The sequence below is a fragment of the Nematolebias whitei genome, chromosome 16 (assembly GCF_014905685.2).
Source record: "Nematolebias whitei isolate Nwh7 chromosome 16, NemWhi1, whole genome shotgun sequence".
NCBI lineage: Eukaryota > Metazoa > Chordata > Actinopteri > Cyprinodontiformes > Rivulidae > Nematolebias > Nematolebias whitei.
Window position 1 is genome coordinate 28,267,323 of NC_056513.1, and position 18,819 is coordinate 28,286,141.

At 39.1% G+C, this 18,819-nt stretch overlaps 1 protein-coding gene across 1 annotated transcript in view; it reads left to right on the plus strand.

Annotated features, from left to right (window-relative positions):
- Positions 1-18,819, plus strand: part of lrba (LPS responsive beige-like anchor protein) — a 312,704-nt gene that overhangs the window by 191,186 nt on the left and 102,699 nt on the right. The window contains exon 40 of the mRNA XM_037689844.1: positions 17,959-18,099. Within this exon, the coding sequence (XP_037545772.1) occupies positions 17,959-18,099 (141 nt within the window). The remainder of the gene's footprint in view (positions 1-17,958; positions 18,100-18,819) is intronic.

Below are 18,819 nucleotides of genomic sequence, written 5' to 3' on the forward strand. Positions count from 1 at the left end.
CAGGCCTCTAACTGTTCAATCGTCTTGGGCCTTCTTTGTCGCACCTTCCTCTTTATGATGCACCAAATGTTCTCTATAGGTGAAAGATCTGGACTGCAGGCTGGCCATTTCAGTACCCTGATCCTTCTTCTACGTAGCCATGATGTTGTGATTGCTGCAGAATGTGGTCTGGCATTATCGTGTTGAAAAATGCAGGGTCTTCCTGTGTTGATTGTACCATTTTTGGCAATGACTATAATATCTCACCACCTTAGATTTTTGTCTTTATTTTTATTTTCATCCTGACATTTATGCTTCCTTGGGGTCTGTTATTTTAAAAATCTTTCCTAACATTCATTCAACCTTTATTTAGACATGTAAGTCCCATTGAGCCTCGAGGACTCATTTACAAGAGAGATCTGATTTCAACAAAGAATGATGACAACAACGGACAACAGCAACAACAATAGACAGTTATAAAAAGGCATACAGATTATTATTATTATTTTTTTACAAATAAGATGGCGAAATGAGTAACAAAACAGCTAGATTATAAGGCGAATGTAGAAAACTAAAAACAGGAACATGTCTGCATTGGTCCTTGCCAGGAGTCCAACAGATTTTTAAAGCCACTTAGAGAGGTCAAGATCGAGAGCTTCAGGTCTTTTTGTAAGATATTCCAGGAGCGGAGTAGGAGAAGGCCCTTATGCCAAGTTCAGTCTGCACTGAGGGAACACTGCAGGTAATAATGTCCTGAGAGCACATGCTGTAGCTGCACTCACGCAGAGATAAGTAGGAGATGCATGAAGGCAGCAGACCAAGAAGGGATTTAAAGAAGTGATTTAAAGATTTAAAGATGAACATCTTTAAATCTTCTTTAGAAGAACCTCTTTTTTATAATGTTAAAAGTAGCGTTTCTACAAGGAACTTAGAGGTCTTGGTTTGTCAACTCATACCTGGTAACTCCTTATCCAGTTGAAACAGTAAGATATCCTTTTCTCCAAGGTTATCCTTTGACTTTTTTCTCTTGGTCTTGCCAGGATTTAAGCTGTGAATCTTGTATAAAATAGGCTTAGGAATCTTTGCACTTGGTGACATCTACTTAGGACTGGTCAGGGAAAGACACCACATTGGTAATTACATAAGAAACCATTAGACTTGGACTTATCCTTGCCACTTAATGATGACTAATGTCTCTCCTTCAGTTGCTTTCCCATTTCTCTCACACACATATACAGCCACCCCCATCTCTTTTCTCAAACAAACATGCTCAGCCATCCCTTAGATGTGTGTTTGTGACCTGACTTTGGACCTTAACCCAACCGCAGACCACAATGACCAAGACCTGGCTCTCACTTAACCAGGCATCTCTAGACACGGAGCTTCCTCCCCCTCTGTGCACCTGAGCCTGGCCCCTCCATCATGCTCTGTCTCTGGGCTAGACTAGGCCAGTCAGGGGGCAGGTGCCTCAACTCCCTCGCTTTGATTGATTCCCCCCGCCCCCATCATTTATTCCCTTCGTCTGCCTCTGACACAAGTGTCAAAAGCAGCACACCAGCCTGATGGATAAGCCTGTTTATAGATGCCAGTCTGCCTGGTAGGCCACTGATATTACAATCAGCACCTGTGTACCTGCTGTTCTCACAAACCTCTGTTATTCAGCTGATGTCAGGAGACGCACAGCTCTGATTGAAAGATTGATGCCCTGCGCTGCATATTGAAAAATTGAATTGTAAATGTGGTCCTAGATTGTAAGAGTTTTATGTTGTAAATCAGATTAGACTTGCTTTATGTGGGATTGAGTCTTGTGCAAATAGCTTTTGTTGTTGAACTTTTTTTTTTTTTTTCATGGATTAAAGTTTTCCATCACCACAACAGATTTCCATCATCTGTAAAAATGAGGAGGGGGAAGAAAAGTGTTTTACTGTGGTCTTGTTAAAGCCATCTAATCTAATGATTATACAGGGATTAAAGTGACACTGCTTTCAACCAGTAAAGAGAACCAGAGCCACAGTTTGACCCAATCAGAGCAGAGCAGGGTGGGCTGTGCGGTCTGGTTCACCATGAGCCCGGGTGTGAGCAGCAGAGAGAAACTGCATGTGAAAGCTCACCTTACGACATATAAGAAATTATTTAATGTCTTTGTATTAAACGTATCTGTTCACACATGACCAATTCACTGCAGCCACGGGAGATACAAGAACTGATGCACCGTTACCCCCATCCCCTCCTCTTGCACAAAAAGCTTTTTTTTAATTCAAATTAAGATTATGAGTTGATGTGTACTGTGTAAAGACATGTCATTTGCTGGAGAGCAGAATGTTACTTTGGTGAATTCTTGTGCCTCTGCTGCCATCATGGTTAATGACCCATCCAGTCTGGTTTAAATGGCAATGCCACAGGGACACTTTGGAGGTTACTCATCCAAGACCTATTTCTGTAGTAGATCAGCACTGCAGAGCTAAATTCCTGCTGTGTTGGAGGCATGACTTCAAAAAATGGTATATTTGCACAACCCATTTGAACACAGTCATTTTCAATAAATACATGTAAAACAAAATTATATACCCTGCTAACCTAACATCTCGATGATTAAACCTTGCACGGTAACAAAAAGTCCCCATTGTTTTTAATGACAAATGAAAGATTTGTTTATGACCAGTAATCGCAAGTCATTCCAAGTTGTATATAATCAATCTGTAAAATCACCATGCATAATTTGTAAGTGATAGTGTAACAATTGCAGCAATACACATATACAAGGACTGAAGAGAACACATACCAAGACTCAAACAAGGTTTACAGTGTTTATTTACAAAGTGATTATTGTAAAATGTGCCAGGGAGGGAGCTGGAACTGGTTGGTCATTTGTGGGGAAAGGTGACCCAATGGTTCCAGGGCGAAGAAGGTGAATGTCCGAATAACGGTTCCAGGTAGGAGGCAGGCAAGTGGTAGGAAGGTGTGGAGGCAGCTGAGGAGGCACAAGGGAGCTCAAGGTCCACAGAGGAAAATCCAGAGGACAGGAGGACATCAGAGGTTATACTGGAAGCATGGAGGAATATAAGGTAGGTTAATACTTAATCTCACACGAAAAAAGCCAGAACATAACTACCATTGGCAGGTAATGCTCCAGCGCTGACTGTATGTCCTCTGCAGCCTTTTATGTTCCTGTTGCTCATCAAGCCGATTATACTCAGATGCTGCTGATTGGTGCTCAGATGTGGCTGCAGGAAGCTGCAGAGCAGAACTCCCACAAGTGTGGGCTTGACTAGGTGATTGTAACCATTGTTTAGATGTGTAGGTCATTTTTTAGTTAATTTTTGATGTTTTCTTTTGCATTGTTTCAAAATAAAACAGTTTTATATTCTGAGCAAGTAATTCTATTTCAAACTTAGTGTATCATCTGCAAACAAGGATTTACCTCGTTAACATTATGTTGAATGCGTCAGCAGAGGGATCTTGTTTATTTCTCTTTCTAAGAGTTAAAAAGGGACAGACAGTTTATATTTCAGCGTTTAACCTGTATTGCGTTTATAAAATGCAGTTAGCAGTTTATTTGAGGATTCAAGGTTCTTTATTTGTCATACACACCACATGTGGTACATGTGGTGGAACGAAATTATGTACACAGGGTCCCAGTTACATCCAACAAAAGTATAAAATGTAAAAGGCAAAACAGTAAGATATGAACTAAGAAAAATGTTAAACTTAAAATACAATTTATGCCGAATACAATTTATGCTACATGGTTTAAGACAATTATGGTGCATCATTATGGCATTTAATAGCATCTCTGTCTGCTATAATATGAAGGTCAGGTAATAAACATGTTGTAGTCAAACAATTTTTACTGATAAAAAGTTTTACATAAATATGGCAAAATGCTTGTTATTGATGACTCTGTAACTTCAAATAAATCACTTGTTAATTTTTTAGTAGTCTCCACATGATCTATATTGGAAACCAGATTTTTATTATTTTCTTTGGACAGCTAGCCCAAAATTCCCCAAGCGGGGGTGTACTCTTCCCCCAAACCCTCTAAGCTGGTGACAATAGGCGGATTAGAGAAGAATTTACTTCAGCAAAGCCCCACACCAACCCCAGAAAGGCCTATCCATCACTAAATGGCAAAATGTAAGAGTGAAGAAAAGCGGGGAGAATGTGATAGGAGCCGGTCAGCGAACTTAACCTGTCGGATGTTTGCCATGGTAGCTTATTGGAGAGCAGAGAGGACCAACGGTGACCAAAGGCATTGAGACTTTAACAGCTCCTTTGCTTCAGCATTGGTTCGGGGCTGTCTTGTTCAGTTTCTGAATATTGGTGAAAAGCATATACTTGTTCTTTCACCTTTTCTTGAAGTGCTGGTGTTTATTGATGCACTTGACAATTCAAAACATTTGAACTCCTCAATTACCATCTCAACAGGTGCCCAGAGTTGCCATAAAAACCTGGACAACTGGTATTTAAGTAGTGCATGTTGTTGTTTCCACCGTTGTTAACACTTATGTTGAGGTATAGCTGTTCTTAAATAAAATTCAGTCACACTTATTCATATGCGTTTTAAACTAGAACATGCTACTGGATGCCTAATATTTTCCCCTGGGGTTAATAAAGCGTCTGTCTGTACAGTGTTAAAGCTTGAACACCTTTAAACTGTAGACATTTAATCATACCAATTTTAAAAAGAAGGGCTGAACGATTTTGGAAAATATTCTACCGGTAATTGCATTTTTTTTTTTAACTTCAATATTGCGATTTAATATGCGATTGTTTTTCAACGTCTTCTCATGTATTTTTCAACGAACACAAGCGATATATCAATCTGTTTCAGTTGCAAAAATTTCCACTGTTTTCAGCTCCGCTGCAACTCTGTCTCTGTATTTTTTGTATAGCTCTGGGATAGCAACTTGGCTAAAATGTGTGCGTGAGAGCATTCTGTACCTCTCATCCATTGTGTATACCAAAGCTGTAAACCCAGGCCTGGTCACTATATTAATGGGCATCATGTCTTTCTCTATGAACTCCGTTACTGCTCGAGTTATTTCCGCATGCTGTTTCAAATTATGTTCATATGGAGTAATACCTTCGAACTGTTCGGTCAGTGATCCGTCAGCTGCTACTTTTCTTACTTGAAGTTAAAGCACTGGTCATTGGCATTCTAGCCTTGCAACTATCGTAAATGGCTTTGTGTTGTTTTTGAAGTGCTGATAAAGATTTGTGGTGTTACCTCGAGATGTAGCAACAGCAGCAAGGCAGGTTCTGCACAATGTCATTGCGCAGTGTCTTATTTTTTATAGACAACGGACGTGCTGCCCCTCTTTGGTACCAAACTTTCAGATGTATCAGCTTCTGTCGAGCCTGACGCCATTGTGCAACCGGTTAAAGTGCAGTGTTGACTTCCCCCGCTCTCTGCTCTGCTCCTCTCACTCGCAAGTCACGTAACCAGATCACGTGACCAGTCAAATTGCAGCCTTTGCGATTAGGAAATCTTGTTTATCATATTGCGATGTTATTGTGAATGCAATTAATTGTTCAGCCCTATTAAACAATGTAATTATAGACACTTAAAGAAATATTTTTGTCTATATATGGACATCTCGTGTTATTAATACCTCATTTCATTTCACTTTTTTATCTGTGCATCTTTTAATAATTTTTTTATTAATAACCTTTAAGCCACAACTTTAGTCGTTGTGACTTTGGACCAAGATCCAACGCTGTGTAAAGGAAACACAGAACAAAACAAAAATTTGTCATTGTCTTTCATTTTATCTGAATTCATATGACCTTACTGTCTAAAAGTTTAAATCCTGTTACAGCATCCTTTATATGTTTTAACACATGTTCTATTTAAAAGTGTATTATTTTTGAAATGTTCAATTCATTTTCTCCCTTCTGTCACCTTTTGGTGGTGGTTAAAAGTTCGGCCACTCTTTATTTGAAGTGTTGGAGTCTGCGACTTTTATTCTTATAGCTTAGGCCCAGCGTTGAATGTTTAATAGGTTAATGCACTGAGGTTTTCACTTCACTACCAATTAACCCTGAGATCACTGCAGCGTTTCCATAAATCCACACCAGACCCTTTTTTGTCCCCCACTTCAAAAAGGATAAGCAGACACAAAAAGAAAAGGAAAGAAAAAAGCCTAACCTGCTAGCAAACAGTGAAAAGAGCCAACAAAAAGGGGTTTAATCCTTATTAGACTAAATTCAGACTAAGTGGCCCCAAAGATCCTTTCAAAGGGGACTTTCCTTTGGGTTGTGCAAACTCTTGCTGTGGGATGTTTTGATCTGAATACTTTGAGCCTTTAGACTTCATAACTGCACACTTGGTGCAAGCTGGGCCTGTTCATTTTACTTCTCTCACTTCTGCACAGCTTTTTAGATGTTTGTTTATTTATTTATGTTTTGATCTTGTAGCTTGTTGTACTCACTTCAAGGCAATGGGAGCTTTATGTGTGACCAGTGATTACATCTTGAATGGCTTACATGATGGTGGAACAACTGGACCCATCAATCACTGGTGGACGCAAATTGACTGAACTACTTGTGTGAATTGAAGTTTGCTAAGTGACTAATGTTCAGTCTTATCTTTCAGATCAGTATTGTTTACTGCTCATAAACAGGATGAAGAATAAAGATTTTGTTGGTTTAGAAAACAGTTCTTTTATCAGTCAGTATTCAATCCTAAAGAAATAATAAAAAAAAAATCTGATTTTTTTTTCTTCATTATTTCAGTCATAATTACACAGATTTAGAATTTGTTTTTTTTTAAAGCTTTTTTTTAAAGCATGTTTTCTCATGAATCCAATGTTTATTTTCTTGTTTTGGACCTCTCAGAGCCACCATACACACCTTTTTATTGTCCTTATTGGCAGATGAAAAGATTATTCACTGCTCTAAAGTACAATGTCTTGTTTTTTGATAAAATGTAAAAAAAAAAAAAAAATTAACTTTGGTAATAGTGATCTTTTTAAACATGTTGTTAGAGTTGTTCCCTGTTTAGTTTGACAATGAACCAAACTGATATCCTGAAATAAACATGGAAGTGATCAGGTTCATTGATCATTTGTTCTTTTAGCTGATAAAACGATTTCTATTATTGCTGTGAGATTTTAATAAATCATAGTTCATGCATTCAACCTTTATTTAGCCAGGTAAATCCCATTGAGCCTCGAGCACTCATTTACAAGAGAGACCTGATTTCAACAAAGAATGATGACAACAATGGACAACAGCGACAACAATAGACAGCCGCAAAAAAGGCATACAGATTTTTTAAAAAGTAATATTACTTTTTTCCCACGGAGCTGCTGATCCGCAAGCTGCTCTTCCAGCACCCAGTGAGAGAAATTGCTCAGGACTTCAAGACCGACCTGCACTTCCAGGGTCACCATCATGGCCAAAGACATCCAGCTGGCCCACAGGATCTGTAGAGAGAGCTTAACCCCCCCGCACGCGCTCACCATCAACCATAGTAATAATGGTAGCACTACTTTGCTTTTTGTCAAATTGATATACATAATGGCCAAAGGCCTTTAGAGTTTTGGCATAAATCACAGATTGAACAAATGGCAATTCAAGATGACTTGTTTACTTTGTTTCAGTATTTCGTTTTTTTTTTTTTTTAAAGCACATTATATAAACCTTACTACATTTTGCTAGAACATTTTCCTTTTTCCATCACTAAATTTAACTGAAAGCTTCGTATACCAACTCATTGACCGCCTGTCCATCTGTCCATCATCTTTACCTGTTTCTTCCTTTTCGGGTCGTGGAGGTCACTGGTGCTCATATCCAGCAGTCACTGTGTGTAAGGAGGTAGACACCTAGACAGGTCTCCAGTCCATCACAGGGACACATAGAGACAAACAAGACAAATAACCATTCACTCTCTCACTCACACCTAGAGACAATTTAAAGTTACCAATCAGCCTAACATGCATGTTTTTGATCTGTGGGAGGAAATAGGTGTACCTGGAGAAAACCCACGTGTGCACGGAGAGAACATACAAACTTCAACCAGAAAGGCCTCCAGGCCATTATTCGATCAAGCAACCTTCTCGCTTAAGGGCAACAGCTCCACCAACTGAGCCACCGTGCCGCCGACAATCATTATCATAATTGTGTAAAAAGTAGTTCTGAAATGCTTGTTGAGAAACCAATATCAAGACCCTCATTTTAAAAGCATAAACTTCCTGCTTTTAATCTATTTTAATAATAGACGTTCGGATGAAGCGAACATGTTGCTTTGACCTTTCAGATAATGTTTAAAACTTGTGCAAAGTAGATTTCTTTCTGTACACACCATGATTTGTTTAAACCAGGGCTCACTAACCTTTTTGACCCTTCAGTGGAACTGAGTGGCACCAAGAGCTACTTGTTTCATACATGCATAAATTTGCATGGCCCACAATTTACATACATGTGAATTTGACCGTCTGATCACATCTTAATGTTAAGGACTCCTCACAATAATTATCAATAATATTTAGCATGGCAGATATGATAAATTATTATTGATAATTGGTGATTAGATCTCAATCGAGAACTTGTTCTTGATTTGAAACCTTTTAGGAGATGCACTCCAGCCCCTACTCCAACCGTGATTAGGAACAAGGTGGACATAATGAATGATTAACTATAGCAGAAAACGTGTATTAAAACATTATTTATTCTGTTTTAATCTGAATCAGTAACATTTGAAATTGAGTGTATTTTTAATATACTGTTTTTTTTATTTTTAAATGAATTATGTTAATACTAATGTAGAACTGATCCTCAGATTTGCAGCATTTTTTTAACTGATCATCACATCTTTAGTCTTTAAAATAAATTACTTTTCACAATATTCAGCTATACTTTTCCAAGATCTCCCCTTCTGAAAATGTTTCATGAATAAAGTCTGCTGTTTGCTCAAAGCTGCCTTTAACTCCCGGTGTTCACCATGTCCTCGTCATGCCCTGCTAGGCCGGTACTTAGCATTAAAGCTAATGTGTTAGCTGCACATTTTCACTGCAGTCGCCCTACAAATGAGGCACTTACATAACAAAATTTTTTTTTTTTTTTAATTTCAAGTCTACATCTATGCAAATGTTACTTATATTTAAAATGTATAATTGATTATTTTCAGGCCATCCTCCTTGATGACGGGTGCTGTTACTAGAACATGCCTTGTGGGCAGTTCACGTGGTCCCTGCAGGACACCAGATGCTCGTGGGCATAATGTTTGTGACCCCTGGTTTAAACTGTCATGTCAACCTGGAGTTTCAAATCATAAACCTGAAGTGGTTGAAACTTTTTGAGGCCTCATCAGAAACCGTTTGTCTCTAAACCAAAGCTGACTGATGTATTTAGCAGCCATGCAATCTTTTTTGAGTTTCCATAATATCTTTAGTCCACTCAGGGAAACAAATAGTGATGGTCACGTACCAGAATATTCAACAATATCAAAATACCATTCTTTTTACCTCTAACCTAATTTCTGGGTTGGAATGATTAGCTGGTCTCTCAATAAAATCGATCAACTTCTCCCGACAGGAGTCAGGGTAAGGAGGACCCTCTTACCTCGACGGAAACAAATTGGATTCATGATGACAACTAGATTCTACTGTTTGGGTTGGTGAAATCTTGGATTGTCTACAAATTCGTGTGGATGTGTCGAAGCTCGACAGTGCTCAGATTGAATTTGGAAAGCTGCTGCAGGGAGCTGGAGCAGGCTGTTATCAGGACTGTGAACTCACTGGCAGCACTCAAGAATGGTGGGAATAATCTTGGAGAAGCTGTGAGCTCGACTTTTGGCTTAAAGGATCAATATGGCTGTTTTGGAGTTTCCGTCAGAGGAATATATACCAGTGAGACTTTAAAAAAAGGCAGAAACAACAATTCACGAGTTCTGCCTGACCCAAATTGTGGCCTTGACGTCGGACTTATCTCAACTCCTCCTGGAATGTTTTGAAAACAAAAAAGATGCTTTGACTGTTTCCTCACCCCTCCCTTCCCCAAGGCCGTGGACATGTGACAGAACTGCAACTGAGCTGAAGATGAATGTCACCTCTTATCTGGACAATGGCTGGGGGGGTGGGGGTGGGGGCTCTGGACTATGCTACGACTTTCCCTTAAAAATTCAATGTTTTCACCGGCCTATATGTAAATGTATAACGTCTGTTTATGTTGCTTTGCTGTGGTAGGTTTTTTTGATGCCTCAAATCGTGCCCTGTCTAGGACACGGCGTGAGAGATCTTTTTTTTTATACCCTATCTCCTCATGTTTTCTTTCCTTTTCTACCACTGTTTTTGTTTGTCCTAACAGGTCTCACTTGTAAATGAGTCTTCAAGGTTCAATGTGATTTATCTGTTTAAATAAAGGTTGAATGAAAAAAAAAAACACAGCTGCTGCTTTCATTCCTTTGAGTTTTCATGGAAACATGGAAACTCTTTAGGATTGACTACTGATTGATTCAGGTGTCAAAGCTCAAATTTACATCTTTTTCTGATCATTTTGACTTTACTAGTAGTGGGTAAACTGTGAGTCACTTTGATAACTTTTGAATTGCTTTTAATGGAGTGCCTTTTTTTGTCTGTGTAACTTGTTCTTGACTTAAACATAATCGAGCAAATAAGCAACCATAGATAATTCTGTGGTTCTGCTTTAGTCACATGTATGTGTATATATATATAGTAACTTTGTGTGTGTGTGTATTAATATTTATATGTATGGACGTACAAAAATGTTTACTGTGCCACCAACGCGTCGCTATGACCACTGAAATGTGAGAGCAGTCATGCCTCTTTGGCGTCTTTAGATCATCTGATTCCAGCTTTTTTCGGCCTTACGTCACCCATTCACTAGACGAACACTCCACACCTAAAATGACATTTGACTGGAACACGTGCCTCGTTTCATAAATCTAAGGAATGAAAATGTGTCATTCTCTTTACCCAGAACAAATCTCAGTTCATCCTCCTCCCTTCCTTTTTTTTAAATTTTTTTTTACTGTTGTCACTCAATTTAAAAAGCAAAATCCGTCTTAATTGGCTCCAGAGGGCATGCAGAGGCTTTGTGTCAATGGTTATGAGGGTTCTGATTGGTCCAGAGGCACAGGCAACCAACAGACTCTTGTTAGTGTGTTCAGGTTCTTTGCTTGCTCATTAGTCCGATGAACTCGTTTACTGATGGGGGGTGACAAGGCCACGTTTACCAGTGTGGATTAGAGAAATGTAAGAAATATACGAAAGAGGGTGAGGATGTAACAAGGAGCAAACAATATGAACATAGAGGGGTCAAATAAGAGTTATTTTTTATAGATTGAGGAGTCTGACGGTCAGTGAATATGAATATATGTTGGTCTGAGCCTCTCTCATTTACTGCTATAACAGGAGCTGTTTGCATCTGAGTCAGCTGACTCTTTATTGCAAACTGCTTGATTCTGTGGTCAGTTGAGTGTAAAACAGTTGTAAATTGCATGGCACAAATATAACTACAGCATGCAAAGGTTTACAGATGACTTTATGTTAGAAAACTGCAGTTTGACTGCAGAAATCTCAAGAATTTGCAAACACCTCTTTCTTTGCATATAGAGTAATTTTATTGTGCATAATTGAGCTGAATATCATTCATTCATTTGTTCAGTCAACCTTTATTTATACAGGTTAGCCTCAATGAGCCACAAGGACTCATTTACAAGAGGAGCCTGTTCCAGACAGAACATATAAAGTACAGACAAAAATAACGGTAAACAATGACAACAATGCAGTTAAAGTAAGAGTAGTGAATAAAACAATAAATCAGGGGGCCATAAAACAGGATGAAATACTAAAAACAAGAACATATCTGCAGGTAATGATGAACTGAGAGTGTATTTTGTAACTCCACTGACGACGCGACATGTGGGAGGAGATATAAGAAGGTAGCAGACCAAGAAGGGATTTCTAGATGAAAATGAACCAGTGTGAGAGTCTATGTGTAGATAATGATGACCAACTGACCAAGAAATACAGAGTGCAGTGATGGGGGTACGGTAGTTACAACCAGTTATGAATCTTAGCGCGCCATGGTAGACAGCATCCAACATCTGCAGGGTGCTTGCAGGAGCGCTCAAGTAAATAATGTCATCGTAGTATATGGAGGGAAGGAAAGTGGCAGTTACAAGGTGTTCCTATCATACATAGTTAGACGGGATCTATTTCTGAAAAAAGAAATCCAGTTTTACTTTCAGTTTATTTACCAAGTTTTCAACATGAGGCTTAAAAGAAAGGTGCGAATCGACCAAGATACCAAAGTATTTGTAGGAATCGACAAACTCAATAGGAACACCATTTGAAGATAAAATAGAAGGAAGAACTGCTGGGACTGACTTCCTGTTTGAAAATGACATCCATTTAGTTTTATCAGCATTTAGCACAAGTATGAAATGGAACAAATCAGACTGGATGATGTCAAATGTAGACTGTAAACGATGGAAAACCTTAGCAACTAATTTAGCGCGACAATAAACAACTGTATCATCAGCATAGAAATGCATCAGCACTTTAGTTGGCCTTGCTGCTGTTTGAAGTGCTTTATAAATAAAGTGGTATGATATTGTGTGGTATGCATCAGGAAAGATCTGACCTACATTACTTATGTAGACTGTGAAGAGGGTGGCAAATCCATCAGCAAATAGACTGCGGATGTATTTTAAAAAATGGTAAACAATAAGCAACTTTACATGCTGATATGTGTACTTAAAAAAAAAAAAGAATTCTATTAAGTTCTTCTAATATCGCTTGTCCCTCATCTATTCTGATGTTGATGGATCACCCCTCTTCCTCCCGCTCATTAATTTCATCACCTTATCTCCCACACCACTTCATTTGACAAAAAGGTAATAATAAATCCCTCATCCATTATCCTTTAACTGAGGCAGCCATGCAGAAATACTTAATAACAGGCAACAAATTGAACTTCAATCACCTCCTTTTTGCTCCCAAGGATGCACGTAGCAAGAAATAAAGCGTGCAAATATGCACACGCCATTCATCAAATGCTGTTTGTGAGAAATCTTTGAAATTTATTATGTAAAAAAAATCAGCTTGTTTTCATTTATGACGAATAAGCATCATTGCTTTTTGGCACTAGCTTCTCTTCTGTTCACCCCAATGTTCTTATCAGCCCAAAACCATACACGCACCCAGCCTGAACCAGCAGCGAATGCAGTTGAAGGGCTCATTTATCTTGAAGCACATTCCTGATAGTTGCACCGTTGCTCCCCTTTACCCATCTTCACTGCAGTTCAGTTTGAATTAAATGCAATCTGTGTGGAAGATTTCCTCCACGTGACTTTACCTGGCTTAGAAAAGATGATTGGTTTGGAGACAGAGGAGTGATGGAGAGGGTTTGCTGGCACAGACTGATGCTGAGATTCGGTGGTGACAATTTGTGTGTGTGTGGGGTTACACGTAGTCACCACAGTCAACCCTGTCCCTCGCCATACGTCCCTCTTCATTCTGTAGCCTTTTGGGCGTCTGACAAAGACAAACGACAGTGCTTCAGAAATGAGCTGCAGCGCCGTCGCACAAACAAGTTGAGAGGAGGAGGGAGAGCCCCAGAGAAAGCCTTGCAATCAAGAGTCATTCCTTTGTTTTCTGTTTGGTTGTGTTCTCTCCCGTGACGCTTGAAAATTGATCTCGGATTGTGTAAGATCTGAGTCTATGGTTGTTGTTCTATTGGGGGAAGAAAAAAATCAATAAAATTTTGTTTCATTTTCAACTCAAGCTGAAGCCTTTTACAAATGTGGTGTTCCTTCTCTGAAACCTTTTCATCCAAACGTTACTAACCTTACTATTTCTATTTTTAGATGCCTACAAATGTGATATAGGATAAGCCTGAATCAGTGTTATCATTTTAGACCGGACTGGTCCAGTTCCTTCATTACAATATATCACAGAGGATGCTTGGGGCAGCCATAATTTCATCTTGGACAATAACCGCCACACTTTAGTAATTTGTCCAAACGTGGTGGAAACGGCTAAAGCACTACAGGATGGATAGTTTGTCATGCTTGTTGTCACCTGCCTAGCTTTTTCATCTGTAGTGTAAAGGGCGCCATTGATAGGGGACAATGATCTCAGGAACATGGAGTGCTATTTACAAGGACGCAGAAGATTCATGGTTGTGAGGAAAAATATGACGTCCGGCTGCCGCCACTGCTGTCACATCTGTTCATGGAATCAGGGGCAGCAGCTTCATCAGTTCAACTCTGGGCATCTTCTTGACACCTAATGTGAGATCTGAGTGTACTCCCAGGAATGAAACGTCAGCCATTCCTCGTCGGAGGTTAAAGGTTACACTCCATTCACTCGCTGCACAATCGGACAGGATTTAAGAACATAGGTAAATTAACGAATAGAAACTGAGGAAAGATGCAATCAAATGTTTAAATTTTAATCTGTTTACACATAATGGTGTGTCAAGTTCAAGTTTATCATTCGCATCACGTGGTATATGAGGTGGAATGAAATTATGTACTCGGGATCCCAGTCACACCCAAAAATGGCAAAAATATAAAGTATTAAAAGAAACAGTATATAAGGATCTAAGATATAAATTAAACAAATGCCATATGGTGCACTAAAAGATCTAAGATATACGCTGAACACTAATAATGTAAAATAATAAGGTATATTAAACAGCAGTCTGAACATGAGTTTGTGGTTAGCAGATGGATATGAAGGAATACAGCAGCATGCGATCAGCAGCATGGATAATCAGCAGCACAGATAAATCACATATCACCAATTAAAGTGGCATTACAGTTGTTTTTTCCCCTTACAGTGTTTATCATGGTCAGGGATTTATGAGTTTATGTTGTATATTTCCTAACGTGCAAATCACTTAATCTAAATAGAGGCCAAAATTTTCCTCAATAAATCTTAAATATTTCACCTTGCTTTTGTTCAAGGTCATACGTTCATGCATCAAGTTTTATTACACGTTCATTTACCACAGAATACACTGCATGGTTGAAGGAGGAAAAATAATGTGACTTGAGAATCGAACTAGCAAATAGAAGCTAAATCTCTGCAGCTACATGGCTTGAAGGTTTTAATTAATACAAATCACTGATCCAGTTAAATTCCAACTCACCAGTTTTCACCACTTTTCAACTTTGCAGGTCGTGTTTGTTGTTCTGTTACTCTTGTTTTTTGTTTGTTTTTATATCAAGTCTTTTACACCAAAGTGCATGCTCAATAATCCAGGTATAAAATCCAGCAGTGTTTAGTCAGGTCATCTGGATGGTTTATTTATCTTCTCCCCCCCCCCCCCCCCAAAAAAAAATAAATAAATAAAAAAAAATCCAGATGACTTGACTGAACATTGCTGGATTTTATATCTGGATTATTGAGCATGCACTTTGGTGTTTTGAACCAATTTGACATGACTGTCGACGGGGGAGAGGGCAGGCACCGGAGGAGAGGACGTGCCCCAGAGACCATTAGCACCAACATAACTGGGTTTTTTTTTTTCCACTTTGGAGTAGTCTGTTGGGGGAGAACTAGTTTTGTTTGGTGTTTCCTTAGACTGATGAAGCCTTCTGGATGGAGGGCGAAACGTCTCGGCACAAAATAAAAGTCCAGATGACCTGATTGAACATTGCAGGAAGTCTTTTACACCCTTATCAAGTCTATCCAGTGAGCTGCTGCTTCTGATTTCCTACAACCAGCCAATTCTGGCAGGACCACCAGCAGATATTGTTGGAAATTAACAAAAATCTTGGATGGATTTGTCTAGAGCACACTTTTTTCCCCATATCTCTCAATTTTCTAGCATAAACTTATTGCCAGCAGCACAATAAGGAGGCATAAATAAATGCATGTGAGTGAAAGTTAATGAACAATTGCATATTATACTTTTTTTGGCAGCTTCCACTACAGCGAACTAAAGACGGCAATTATTTTTACGCCTGATGCCCTTCCTGACACAACCACAGACCAGAGAGCTGACATCGTTAAAACAATATTTTCTATTTATTAAAACAAATCCCTCAGTTCTGGTCCTGTTTATGACAGCAGTCACACATTATAAATGAGTGAACACACATTTAGTAAACCTGTTGTAATACTGTCTTGTTTATTGTTTCAGTTATACTTTAGTCCTCTAATAAAGCACTCGTTAGGTCCAGTAACAGATTCTGTCTAATTGAACGGTGTAATTTAATTTACACATTTCAGCTCAGGCTTGGTTGTATTTCCTGTAAAACTTAAAACAATACAAAAGCATTTATGTGCACATACTTTTTTATGTTTTCAAGATTTATATTGCACTGAATTCAAACGACTTTTTAAATTACATTTATTTTTGTAATTTGTCAAAAGAAATTACGTTTCATAATTACTAACTTTATGCTGAAGCCCTAACTGTATAAAACCTTTATGGAACTGACCTTGACTCCAACACATGACCCGTTTCAAAGTGATTAACTTCCTGTGATTTTGTAACTGTTTAAATTTAATGGTTATTGATTGCTAAAATCTATATAACATTAAAAAAAATCACAATTATTTATTCACAAAACTAAACCAATAATAATACCTTTTATAATAATAAGACATTAGGCGGCTGTGGCTGAGTGGTTAGAGCAGTCGTCCTCTGATGCAAGAGTTGGGGGTTCGAATCCAATAGCAGTCACATGCTGAAGTGTCCCTGGGCAAGACACTGAACCCCTCATAGCCTCTGATGTGTGTCCCATCAGTGTATGAATGTGATAAAGCTCTGATTATTCTTTGTAGAGATCTAGTAGATTGCTGTATGAATGGGTAAATGAGGACACAGATCGTGTTGTAAAGAGCTTTGAGTGTCTTGATGAGATAGAAAGGAGCTATACAAGTACAAACCATTTACATTTCACATTAACTCTGTAATACAAAATGCATTTTCACTGAAGATGAAAAATGCCCTTCTCATATTAGGACTTGGACAAACGCCCTGTGACTGGTGAAGATGGGACACCAGTGTCTGCAGCGTCGCCCTAGCTTCTCCGAGCTACTAATCCGTATTTAATTGAACTCCAGAGACTTTGAAGCAAGTCTGCGATGCAGACAGGTCTTACTCCTCTGAGAGTCGGCGAGGTGGATGCTGTCCTTGGTTAAGGGTCTCAGCTGGTTTCTTGTGCTGTCCCTGCCATCTAATGAGCTCTTTAACTTAACACTGGGCCTGGGTTGCCAGCTCACATTTAAATATTTCTGAATAATAAACCATTCTTAGCTGGCCCTTTTTACCTTTCTAACATATCCCTGCACACACTTTCAAACGTGTCAGCAGACGCATTTGAAAGTAAAATCAGAGGCTGAAACAGAAGCCTAGTTAACAAAGGAGTGCTAAGTAGGTTAGCGGTGAACTTAAATGGTGGATTAGAAGCACAAATCGCAGGGGCAGGGCTAAACATCTGGGTCTGCCTCTGTGACAAGCATCTAAACAAGTCACTCTGACAGCCGCCTTGGTCTCCACGGGGACAGATTAATCCCAATTCATCCACGCATCTTTAAATGTGGAGCCTGTAATGTGATATTGTCTGACCTCTGTGTCAGTTACCTCCGTGGAAATACACAAAACGGATGTTTACCATAAAACAACCTCAAACTGCTACCAGTGATGAATCAAAGCACCTTCAAAGTAAATTATCTTTTAGTAGACTGAACGTTTCCTTCGCTTCTTCAAGCTGAATAGGTCCAATTTTCTTGCTAAAGGAATCTCTTTTTCATTGAGGCTGATCAATATAAGACATTAATCGTCCTGCTCAGGCCGGCGTGCCATCACTGTGTGAAAAATGAACTAACCTTGCCTTATAGTAGTCTTCTTTCCTTCCCTCAACTAGAATCTTTCTGGTCTTGTTTCTAAAACATGGTTTTCACATGTTTCTGTTTTGTAATGTGAACTTATTTGTGCACTGTCCAGTTGTTTTATTAATATATTTCTATATCTTCTAAATTCTCCTTCTCCTAGATCTTATCCTATACAGAAGGCCTTCATGGAAAATGGCTGTTCACAGAGATCCGAGCCGTGTTCTCCAGACGCTATTTGCTGCAGAATACTGCGCTGGAAGTATTTTTGGCAAACAGAAGTGAGTTTGAACATATGTTTAATGTTATACATTAAATTGTTTTTCTTTAAATACAGTAGCCCCTCACTTATCACAGGGTTGTAATAAGTGAAATCACAATTTAGTAATGCTATATTTAATTTAGTATTTATATATATATATATATTAAGGTTTATAAACCCTTCCCACACTCTTACAATCTTCTAAACACTTAAACCTACGTAATTTTAACAACATATGTATATGTACTGTACAGTGCTTCAAAATTTAAAATTGGGTACTCACCAGCCTTGGTTTGGTTCTGAGTGGCTCTCTGCAGCCGTTGAGCGCCAGATGCTTTTGGAGAGAGCCGGACCTTCGGCGAGCCATCTCAAAACCACACAATGGTCCTGATTGAGTCCAAATAATCCGGAGAAATCCAGATTTTAAAAATCCAGGTGAGCTCTGGAGAAGACACTGGACCTCCAAGCAACGCTTCATGGGCCGGCAAGCAGCACTCAGATTGACCGATGAGGCTGGAAGTAGTTCTGGTCCGGTTTTGATCGGCTCTCTGATCCACTGAGCGCCTAAGTCACTATGAATGAATAGGGACCAAACTTTTTAGTCAGGTTCGGATCAGATCAAAACTTTCCCTCCGTTTTGGCAGCAAGCAGTGGCTGGAAGCACTGTTGCCTTCTGGGTAGTAGACCGTAGTCCCTTGCTATTTTGCGGTTCGTTTATCGCGGACTCGCTCTATCGCGGACTCGCTCTATCGCGGACTCGCT